Source organism: Corapipo altera, unplaced genomic scaffold, assembly GCF_003945725.1.
Source record: "Corapipo altera isolate COAL_440 unplaced genomic scaffold, ASM394572v1 50, whole genome shotgun sequence".
In the NCBI taxonomy this organism is placed as follows: Eukaryota; Metazoa; Chordata; class Aves; order Passeriformes; family Pipridae; genus Corapipo; species Corapipo altera.
Window position 1 is genome coordinate 9,017,709 of NW_020884889.1, and position 12,342 is coordinate 9,030,050.

Here is a 12,342-nt window from a genome sequence, read left to right on the forward strand (position 1 = left end):
ATGTGGGAAAAGATTGTCATTCTCTGAATCTGTACCAGGCCTATTTCACTTCCACAATTCTTAAAATTCTCTGGTTTGCTTATACTCTGTATAACAACAAAGCAAGGTTACCCCACAAAGCAAAAACTACCCCACTATCAGTGTCCCACAGCCTTAACAGAGCACAGGAGAACAGAGTTTATATCGCCCAAAGAGTACAAGAGAGCCTTGTAAGAGCTCTCAGCAACCAGAACAGCCAAGATAAAGTTAGGAGAAAACTCCAGAGCTATGTAACCTCCAAAAAGAAGTCCTTTTTAGTTTAATTGGCAAAATAAGAGATGGTAATTTAAGCTCACTTTTTTTTGACAGTCGAGCTATGAATCTCACTGTAAGTAATTCATAAGAGAGCCCAGACGTTTAGAAAATGTGAACTTCAGTCACACTTCTCTGAAAATTTGGTGCTTGGCAATTTTCCCATGGTCAGTTACACTTTGACTGGGGGCTAAGTTTGAAGATCTGACAGGCCACTAGAATTCCCATATCTCCCACCAACCTCTGCCCCACCAGCTCCCTCTGTCCCACTCCCACTCTGAGGCTTTGCAGTCACACAAAAAAAAAAAGAAAAGAAAAGAAAAAAACCCTACCTTCCAGCTGTTATCGACTGTTATAACATACAAACAGTGACAACAGAGTTATGTTTTTCAGTAAAATATCATAAGCTGATATATCAAAATTTAGCTCTAGGAACCAACAGTATACAATGCCCAACAGAATTTCTCTTTTTTTATTATTTGCTACCAAACCAGCAGGTTGACACTACTGCCTGTCCTTCAGGGACAAACACTATATCTGCCCTTCTCACCAAAGCCAGGGGGGAGAGGAATAGCTCAGCTTCCTCACTGAGCAGCTTCATTAGTTCAATGAGTTTTCATTATTATGAACAAGGATCATAAAAGCTAAATCTGTCTTATCTCCAAGAAGTTGGTTCTTGCTACTAGGTACCACTGCCAGAGGCAGATGCTTTTGGAGAAAACTTGGTTCCCAACAGCTACTGCTCTAATGCATTCATTTTAAAGAACTGTAACATGCAGTAATATTTCAGAAAACACAAATCCCTCCTAAAAAGTAGGCAGCTGCCCCAAAGTAAAATATTCCATACTTTGGAAAAGGTAAAATGTGAGATTATTCACTGAAGGAAAAAGTGTCATTGGTAGGCTTAGGGCTGTGACTGACAGCACTACCACAGAATTCAGCCTCACTCTCTCATGACAGATCTCGGCTCCATGGCATTACACAGCAAGGAACAAGACCACCATTTCCAGAACTGAGGACTTATGATAACATAACTAATTGACAGTGTAAGCAGAACAGCTGTTTCATCTGAAATTCTGCAAAAAGCTGATCCCTTCCAGCCAAAGACAAAAAAACACAAACAAACAAACAAAAAACAACACCAAATACTAAGTAAATTAAAAGTTCCAGCAGAATCAATGGAAGCATGAAGCAGTGCCTGAGTTCACAGGACTTACTCTTCCTTTTGTTAACAAAACAAAATTTGTTTTGGTTTGCAAAACCCCTTTTGCCTGGCTATGAAGCATTTCATTCCCCTAAAATATCAATTTTACCCTCAGCTGTTTTTCATCTGCTTTATGTATGAAAGAAACTAGTTTCTCTGGTCATGAAGTCCTCTTCAAAATGCAAACCCACATTTAGCTACAATTCATGTCTCCTGCTTTCTTTTAAAAACTTTCATAGGTTGTTCTTGGTCCCTGCAACAGTATCTGCAGAAACAAATACATCAGCCATTCACACTGGTGGTGTTTCAGCGATAAGTATGTCCTAACACTGGTTTGGAAATTAATTCTCCATTCACAAATTCCACTCAAGAGTACAATTTTTTTTACTGCATTTGACAGCTTAGCAACTAAGTTTTAAGGACATAAAACTAAAACATTGGCATCAGATTACGTGCCAGAATGGTGAAAAATGAGAAGTAAATCAGTATGTTCAGACTGAAGCCAGAAGAGGAACATGAAGAACTCTTCTCATTTTTGTACCTTTAAATAGATGCCTTGCATCTTTGTCCAAAGCACACTGTGCTGATGGCTGTCAGAGCACTGCATACATGGACACGGTTTGATCTGAGTGCAGCTCTTATGTTCCTGGGTACACGATGGCCCTGATCCCTCATGACACATAATTAAGATCAAGCATTCAAGTGGAAACAGTAAGTTGGCCAAGGAGCCACACACTAACCAGGGGAAGTTTGGATCTTCTGATTTCAGTTCACTATCTCTGGCCTTTGCTGCACTGTTGCATCACTGCTTACAGAAGGATCCTAAGATGCAGGTCAAGAACTACAAAGGTACAAATAAGTAGGGGAAAAAATTCCTTTTGAATGCTTAGAAATTCAAAGTTTTAACTTTGAGAGTAACCACTCTCAAAGTTATTCTACCTGAAGCACAGCAGGAACCCTTGAGCCCATAGATCTTATTGAAAGACTGTCATTTTGGTAAGAATTTAGCCCACCAAAAAATCTCTTCAGTATTTGAAAATAATACTTTGCTTTGGTTTAAAAAATAAAATGCAGATATCTTGCCAGCAATCCCATGCCATCCACACTTCAGAGTGTGGCAAAGCTCTGGATTCCAGTACTTGTACACTTACATTCTGATACTCATCCTGTGCCAAAATATTTATGTCTGAGTTACCGCTCATGGAAAAGTGCAGTTTTTACCAGGCAGTTAAACTGTGTTCAGGGCACATCACTTCTGCTTCAAGTAACTGAAGTAATAGGTGTAGCTGTCCTCAACCATTTGTGGAATTTCTCACCAAACTTATAAAAAGTTATGAAGAAAAAAGAAAAAAAAAACAACTTAAAAATTAAAAGGAACAGCAGACAGTATTCCAAAAAGAATTCAGATCTGCAAACCAGTCATCTCAGCTCAACACTGATCTTGACCTACCTACCTCTCACACAGATACTTTCGTATATTCAAACTTGGAATTAAAACCACTCTGGTAAAACAGAGTTCTGCACTTCAGTGTCAGAAGAGACACAACTCTGATAACTGAGTGTGAATGAGGAACATCTACCTGATGATGCAAAAGGATAGATACTCCTGAGTACAGAAAAAATTGTATTCAATGTGGATCAAGGTTCCTTTTTCTGTGTGTAATTATGCATTAGCATAGTTTTTTCAAACAAGATTCTTATTAAAAAAGGTTTACCCTGCTGATCACTTACTGAGGTTGTTTGTCTGATTAAATTTTATTAGAGATAACACAACCTCAAACTCGAAGACAGAACACGATAGTAAATGTGTAACTTTAAAAATACATCGTCTTTTAGTGGCAAGATGGGGCCTCATAAAGTTTCCACCACATCCCAGCAGGGAGCTAAAGGTCACTGAAACTCAAAATGAAAAACAATGGGAAGTAGAAGATGTCATTCTTTCACATTTGCCCAGTGATTCTGTGTTTTCTTTGTATGGATTTACTTAGGAAACTGGGAAATCTAAAAAACAATGAAAAGATTTCAAAGTTAACATTTTCCCCTTAACAAGATCAGAAATCCATTCATGTCACAATGTAAAGTGTTTGATTTATAAAGGAAAATACCTCTTAACTTGAAAAAGGCATATAAAATGTTGGAAGTTTCCTATGCAACTTTCAAATTAATGTGCAAATTAATTCTGCTTTTGCAAAAAAAAATAATTCTCATTTCCAGTAAAGAAACAGACACATCTTAAATCTGTTAAAAATATTATTTAACAAACATTAATATATATCCTGATTTTTTTAAAAAAATCCCTGAAATAGTATCAGTTTAGTTCACTCAGAAATTAAAGATTTATCTGGCGAAAAATACATTTTTCTTTACACCAACAAAAAGATTTCATCCTAATTTCTAGGGATCTTGTGCTCAAAAATTGTCTATCATGTAATAGAGTGGCAGAACCAAAAGCCCCATTTCATCCTACTTCAAGCAAAGACGGGAATCCTAATTTGAGTCCCCCTGATACTGGAATCAGAGTCTTTTTCATTAGCATTTTATTCCACAAACTGCTTTTATATCTTGAATACTCCTTTTTTATTCCAAGTTGTTTTGCTGTGCAAGGACATTAACTCTCTACTATGCAGACTAGCTTTGAACATTTAAAACACTATCAAAACCCATCTCAAATTACCATGTCAACTACATTCAAAATAGATACAGCAAAATTTTCGTCAACACATTTCCATGTCAAAAAGTAGGTTCTAGCCCTCTTCCTTTCTCCTGGAACAAAGCCATACATGTGGGAGCTGGCTTACAGAATGCTAAGCTTTTTACTTTATGCAGAGCAACAGAGTTAAAGATTTTACAAGGAAGAGAAAAGGGCCTGGAAGTTTGATTTGAGGCCAGGAGTACAACCCATAGTAAAAGAGGACGGTCTGGAAGAATGCATGAATTACAGACTCCGCTATTTAATTTCACAGCATGTGTAACAACATCATTTATTACATTTTGGCTTTAACATGGATATCAAGAAAGAACCTAAAAGGGGCTTGATGCTGAAATCTTCCAACTCAGCATATTCTGTGATTCTATATGTTTTTGCAAAGCAGAGGGCTTTAACATCACTCCCTTGATGCCTTTGAAATCCTACAAATAAAACTATTTAGTATGTCACACACATTAGAGCTATTCCATTTGTACCTTGCCATCCTGTGCCAATTTAAATTATGGTTAAATGAAGATACCTAATTATTTCACTCAAAGAACAGATAGCAATGTGTACAGTGTCACAGGGCCAAGCAAATTCCTAGTGAAGCTCCACTGGATGAATGGGTCTGACACATAAAACACTGCAATTCACATGGAAAACTGAGCTTTGGACACGAAATAACACCCCGTGTGCCATCTTGGAAACATTGCTAACAATGCTGTGATTCCATCCATGGCTGGTAAAGCAGTTTACGGTGTGGGCATATTACATCCATACACACCACCAAAACAGAACACAATGCTAAATTGTTCTATGTGTGCAGGTGCTTCTGTGGCCCCCTGATAAAATGACACCTTATGTAAAGCTTGTATTGAAACTATTTCACCTTGGGGCCAGTCTGCTCATTATCATTATTTGCTTTAAGTTTCTTTCACTTTTTGCTGAGAGCTAATAAAAGCTTTAGCTGTCCATATCTTGAAATATTCATTTCCTCTTTGAGGACTCATTTGAAAGTCAGTTGACATTCCAACTGCTCAAAAAGTGGAATATTTTCAGTGTATTGTTACTATTGCCCAAGTAACCCAATTCTGGAGTCCTTTCTCAATGCAACAGCCAAGAGAGGTGAACAGACGTTCATATAATGACTAAAACAAAACAGCAATTTATCACTGCTGGTAGTGGCGACTGCTGGATATAACAATTTCAATGGTTGTTAAAAATAATTCTCATTCAAATACCTCTCCCTTTCTTGACACGGACATTTATTTGAACATGAGGAACAAATACTAAAGCATGCAAAATGGGAAGCAAAGCAGTTTCCAAACAGTATTTTTTATAAATTTCAAATGAACTATGAACTTTTCTTAATGAGACATTCTTCATACTCACATAGATTGCAAGTATCTTCTAATCTACAATTCATTGAACAAGAAGCATTTCCAAGCTGGTATAACCATTTCACACCTTTAATTTATATTTAAACTTAACATTTTGGATGTAAAATCTGAATTGCTAGCACCTTAAACAGCAAGGCAAAGCTGGTAACTTGCATTAAAATTTCACACCACATGTAATATTGGGAATGGTACAAATGGAGATAGAACTAATTAGTATATCACCTCCCGTTATTCTGCCTGGTTTATAAGTACATTCTACAACTAGAAAATTTTTCACTGTGGATGTACTTACATTTCAATCTGAGCCATACAATTAAGAATACAAAGGGTACAACACAGTAAGAGAAATACCTAGAACTGCAGAAATAAAGGCTTGGGTTTAATACTTCCTCTATTGACCCATTCAGGGGGCAGAAAAGGAAAAGCTTGGAACTTAACTACCTAAAATGGCCAGGGAAGAGACAGAAAGCAAGCTCAGACCAGCAGCAGTGAAGAACAATGAAAAGGGTAGAAAGAAGTCAGTCCTTCATGCCTGGCAGATGAATTTACAGCTGAAAGGAGTTTCACTGAAGTTTTTACCAACAGTAAGTACTCAAAAAATTCAGGTTCTAACCCTCCTTATCTCAGTCACCCAAGGAATTCCCCTCAGATGCAGTGACACATTTTGCACGAGTTGGTTTGCATGATCAGGAGAGGTACCAGTAATAATGATTTAAAAATTGAAAGCACAGCTTATGCTGTCTCAGTATTGTAGCCATCCATACACTGTGATTTATAGTTTTTTTTTCCAATTTACATAACAAACAACAAGACATTTAAAAAAGCTAAAAATTAGACTTAAATATGAACCCAGTTCACATGTTACTACACCACTTCGTATGATAGAAAAATCACACTTCCATCCCCTGAAGAAAGGGTTCAAGCCTTGCAACAACAGCATAAAAAGTACCAGACTGAAAGTCTGGAGCTGTAAAGACTGAGAAAAGTTCATGTATCTCAGCGTGGGAAGGATCCTCTCAGTGGAAGCAAGGATCTCTGTACAGGAGAGCTGACGTCAGTGGAAGTGGGAGGGAAATGGTGATGGGAGGTTTGTCAGGGAAATGATTGAGGACAGTTTCAGTGGGAACAGGGAGGATTCAAGAGAGGGTGGATGGCCTCAGTGGAAGCATGGACAGAAAGTGTGGGAGTATCTAAGGGAGGGAGCGCTCATGTGTTCCAAGGGAAAGGAATTACCAGACGGGGAGGAAAAGAGCAGACAGCTTAATGGACTAAACAACGTGCTGTTAACTGCTGAAATGAGATCCACTTCAGCACTGCAGGTACCATATAGCACACAGCCTCTTATATGCAGAATTATGCAACCACTGGTTTGCAGTGACTGCAAAATTCACAGGCAATTTCACAAGGTTTGAATGCAGAAAACTTACTGGCTGTAGGGGCAGGGATTTAAACTGTCTGTCCCATATCAGCTGATAAATCAAAAGACTTTCACATTTAGTCCTTCTGGCTTAGGATTCATTTTAATTTAAAATAAAGGAAGGTTGGATTTACTCTCTGATCCCCTTGCACCCAAGCACAAATATTTCTGTATTAAATGTACACGACAGGGAGAGTTACACAAAAAAAAAAGGAAGGAAATCTTACGTATGGAAAAGAATGACAGAGCAAAATCAAGGTGCAATCTATGTGCTACAGTGTATATTAATGCACTGTAGAAGAGTGACACACACACACACACACAGGATGTTGGGATAGCAAATGATGATGAATACCCAAGACAATTTTAAATAAATGCCCATGAAGTACTTATGCCATTCAGCATTTAGTCCACTTATGCTATAGATTAAACAATTATTATTCTAAAGGTGTTTGAGCAGGTTTCTGTAAAGCCAGGAACCTTTACCACAAATTCAACTATGCAAATGTCTGAAAATCATCATTAATATATACAAAATAACCCCATACTTTCTCGAGATTTTTAAAGTTAAAATAAAAATCAGAGAAACTCTCCTTTGCAACAGTACTGGGTAAGTGTAATTTGATATTCTTTATGTAGCACTGGATAATCAAACCTCAGTCCCTTCATCTAGGTCTTGCTCATCTTTCACTAGTACAGGGTTTAATCTGCAGAGTCAATACATCAAAAATTAAGGGAAGAGTTTTCATGGCTGGTTCATTGTTTAGATATGGCACTTATTCCAAGATGTTCATAAATTTTCAAATAAAAGCCAAATATGAAAATACTAATTAAGGAGGGAGATACAGGTGCCATGACTTAAAAGGGCTGCTCCATTTCTCATGTACTATCACCATACTCACATACACCAGAAATAGGTATTATGGCATTTATCTCTGCATGCACACATGCTTTTGGGATTGTTCTGCAAATCTGGATGGATAAACTTAGGGTTTTCCATATTAGGAAAGAACAGGCAACTTTTTTAGCTCCAGTTTATAAATTGATGCAAATTGTAAAGTATAGTATGCTCACACTCCACATCCACAAAATCCTCTGCTATTTTAGCAGAAGAAAGATATAGTAAGACATAAACATAAAACCAGAGTAAGTTGGGGGGTTAATTAGTAATATATATATAAAGCCATTTTACAATTAGCATGGGGTTTTTTTCTTTTTCAATAAAGATCATTGCACTATTATACATGTTTTAATAAACTTAACACTAATGCCAGCCAAAGTGAAAATATGAGATTTACGCATAGGCCGAGTTTTGTTCTTAGCTCTAACACAGCGTTCTCTTGGCTTTAACCTGTGCATATACAACAATTTAATTTAAAGTACCTGAAACCAAGTGAAAATATCATTCAGGACTATTCACACAAATTCTGGGTGACACCACCACTGCCCAAAGCACAAAACGTTTGTAGCATGTTGTGTTTGTTTGAAGGGATCCCTGGGGCCATAAAGGGTGTAGTGTACACTCTGAGGAATAGCAGTGGTTCTTAGTAACACCCCAATTCTTACAGTTCTTTCTCAAATCAAAAATCCTTTTAGTTACAAAACAGACAAAACATCCTGCCCAATGCTCCTTTTGGCTTCAGGAATTTCAGACTCCTGTCCATTATTTTCAATGTTCTCACACTTTATTTCTTTGTAAACAACTTCACTGTACTGTGAAAACTGCTCTCCAGTGATCCCTCACGCCAGCACAATCTCCGAGATAACGGTTATCTGGCACACTAAGAACTGTAAATCTGATTGTACTGTACACACTAATGACAAAAGCAGAGAATGAAATACCACAATGCTTTACAGCTCTAGAGAGTATTACAGGATTTTCCACATGAAAATAATGCAGATGTGACGTGTCCAACAGATTTTGCATTCAGCTGATCGCAAACAGAACTCCGCTCTCATTCCTCAAAACCCATCTTTCACAGCACTGTGCTTAGAGTGATGACAAGGGCAGAAAATGTGATTGAGTGATAAAAACCTGAGTGACTGCCAATGAGATGACAGCATGCATATGAACCAACAGCAATCCTATAGCGTCTGGCTGAATTATCCAAACCCAATGACAAGAACCTGCACAAAGTTCTTGAAACTGAACAACAAAATTCAACAAAATTAAGACTGCTTCCCACGCGTGCTTCTGGAAACAGGATTTTAGGAGGGGGTTTTCCCTGTTAAGCAAGCACACAGGAGACATTCACAGAATATAAATTTTAAGACTATTTTTGGTTTAGATTTTGCTAACATACAATTATAATCACTATTAAAAATTCAGGTAACAAGACAATTGTCTGGATTCTGATGAAAACTTAAGCTTCCTTAGTGTGGTTACTGTGTTAAATAAGCTGTAAGCATGTCTATCGCGTGTGAATAAGGCCATAAAGTTCATTTCCTGTACACAAAAAATTTAGTTTAATACAACACCATTCAGCTTCACATTCTGCCTTAAGTATTGTTAATTCCTCCTCCAACTCACTACTTACAAAGTGTCTGGCAATTTTCTAGACTTTTTTAAAACTCTTATGAACAGAGATTACTAAATCTGAAGGAAAACAACTGAAGAAAATCACTCACATAACTGAAGTTAATTATTCCAGGTCAGTACTCTAGAAGCCATGCAAGTAAAAATCCTAAGAAAACTACTAATCATTCGAGTTTCTGCTAATCTGCAAAACGCTTGACATCCAGCTAGATCTTGCCTGCATCTCAAGCGTGTATTTTATATTTACAGCATGTGTGTCTCAGTTCTTATCACAGAACAAGAACAGATCAGCCATGTTATACAGTACCCCCTGGGCTGCTACAATTTGATTTTTCTTACACTTGCAATTACTTATTTTTACAAAATAAAAATAGTTTCCCCAAGAAAAGCAAAGGCATAATCCAAACCTATAGCGTTAGGAACTAAAGTACAACCCACAAACAAACAGCCCATCCATAGAAAGTAAACAAGTGACCACACCACAAACTGTCTCACTTTAAAGAAAATAATCACAAATTACAATTTTTTTTCAGTATGTGTCTCTCGACTTCATACAGTCTTGTGGTGTATCTCTACTCAAAAGTATGGGCGCTAACACATGTAAAAAACCCTACAAAAATACCCTATTTGTAGCTACAGACAAGGTCAACAAGTTGTTAATGTAAATCAGTACCGGGAGCAAAACACGCTGCCGCTCTCCCTTCAACTTTCCGAATGGAAGAAGTACGCAAACTGATCAGCCCAGCAAGCAGATCGCTTCAGTCTGCGATCTGCCCATGCTTCCAAACAAGACAAGCACAAACAGCACCAAGGGACGACCCAGCACACACACATGAGTTAGGGCAGCTCCCCTGCACGGCAGAGTCCCACCAGGACGGATGGGCCCCTCCAGGTTCAGAAGCAAGACCCGTGCCCCGGCTCCAACACCGACGAGGTCAATTACACCGCTCTCCTTTCCGGAATTAGGAAAACACATTTTGCGGAACGAAGAAAGAGACTTGGGTACCTCTATAAAGTCTTCAAGACACTGATTAGTTTATAAACGAAAGTAACAGCTCAAGCCGGGAAAAGCTCCCCCACAAAGGCAGGGAGACTCCTTGGGTTAAACCGCTACAGCCAACTCCGGTTCTGAGAGAAACAGTGCTCATGTTTAGCACTCTTTTTACCTTAACACTGGATCTGCCGGTCTGGGCCTCTGCCTCCATGCTCTGGCTGTTCTCCCTCTTGTCTTTCTTAGAGGAATTAGTCCTCGCCTCATAAGTGGATGTGTTGTAGCATTTAATGAATAATCCTGGGACGGGGTTGCCTTGCTGCTGTTGAGACATGGTTGTGTTGGTCTGGTGAGGGAAATTGCACTCCTCAGACTCATTGCTACTGTGACAGATCACTCTGCTGTCAGAGAGGTTGGTGCTTGGAACACAGCCCATGCTTTGTGGCCACCTGGGGAATACTTCTAAATTGTATATATATACGTGTATATATATATATATGTATATATATATTTCTTTCCTTCCCGTTGATATTTTCCCCCTGCTTAATTTTTTTGTTAACAGGTTGAATCTCTTTCCTGCGTTTCAAATACACTCTGAAGCATTGCCATCAGTCCCTTCTATACCACCAGAAACGTGTCTGTTCTCCTCGTCCTCCAGGAAACAGGTCCTTTTATCTCAATCTCAGCAGTGGGCTGGGGAGCTGGAGGGGAGGGAAGGGGGGAAATCAAGAACCGGTCGACTTCGTATTTTCACAGATTATTATTAATTTGTCTAAGCCATCTGAGAATCTTGGTAAGATTTTCTTTCCTTCTGGGAAAAGAAAAAAAAAAAAGAAGGGGGAAAAGCAAAATCAAAAATAATAAAAAAAAAAATCCCAAGCCCCAAACCGCACACACCCCGGCGTCGGCTCGGCGCTCAGAAGGGCCGGGGGCACAGCACCATCTCCTCCCCCGAGCCCGGAGCACGGCGCATTTTCCACCCGGGCTTGCTCCGCGTTACCGATTAACCCGGGACCGGGCCGGGGGCCGCTCCCCACCTCCGCGTCCGCGCTCCCGCCGAGCAGCGCTCACTCCTCGCGGTCCAGCCCGGCGCTGCGCTGTGCCGGGGGCGTGCTTTGGGGTGTGCTTTGGGGGCCAAAATCAATGGTTTATTAAAAAATAACAACAACAACACGGACCGAAAGCCGCCCGGCCGCCCCGGGGAGCCGGCTGCGCTCCTCACGCCGCGCTGGGCACGTCCCGCGCCGCCTCGGTCGCGGGCGGGCGGGCGGCCGCCGCGGGGGTGACATTCAGGATCCCGTCGTCGGAAGGAAGGAAGAGCCCCCCGTCAGGCGGCAGCGGGGCTCTCCGGCCGCCGCAGCGGCATCCCGGCTCAGCGCCGCGGGGCAGGGGCGGGCCGGGCCGCGGGGAGCCCCCTCGGGAAAGCGGGGCACGGCCCGGAGGGCTTCCCTGAGCCGCGGGGGCAGCCGGCGCGGCGGGCGGAGGCATCAAAGGGCCTCCATGATGCGGTCGGTTTTTTGGGCAGAGAAGTGATGCGAAACGGCGAGGGGGGGAAAAATCAAAAATTTAAAAAAAAAAAAAAGGAGAAGGAAAAATTAAAAGGAGCGAGAAGTGAAGGAAAACGATCCTAGCGTCCCATCCCGGCGGCAAGGGCTGCAGTGGCGAGAGGTCTGGTTCCCGGGGCCGTGGTGTCTGCATCCCTCAGCAGGGAAATGCCTGGCTCCCCGCAGCCGCCGTCCCTCGCTCCGCGCTCACCTTGTTATTATTGATGTTCCTCGGCGGCCGCGGCGGCGGCGGCCGCGGCCCCTCCGCCG

General features: G+C 40.6%; 1 protein-coding gene across 5 annotated transcripts in view; it reads right to left on the reverse strand.

The window, feature by feature from the left end:
- Nucleotides 1–12,342, reverse strand: part of PDE8A (phosphodiesterase 8A) — a 145,815-nt gene that overhangs the window by 108,088 nt on the left and 25,385 nt on the right. Inside the window, exons 1-2 of one of the 5 annotated variants that reach the window (XM_027644236.1) lie at nucleotides 12,284–12,318; nucleotides 10,704–11,229 (exon numbers count right to left, since the gene is read on the reverse strand). The exons of 2 other annotated variants lie outside the window; for them this stretch is intronic. In XM_027644236.1, coding sequence (XP_027500037.1) covers nucleotides 10,704–10,964 — 261 coding nt within the window. In that variant the 5' untranslated portion in view covers nucleotides 10,965–11,229; nucleotides 12,284–12,318. 2 more of the 5 variants (XM_027644239.1, XM_027644235.1) reach the window with 2 other exon arrangements.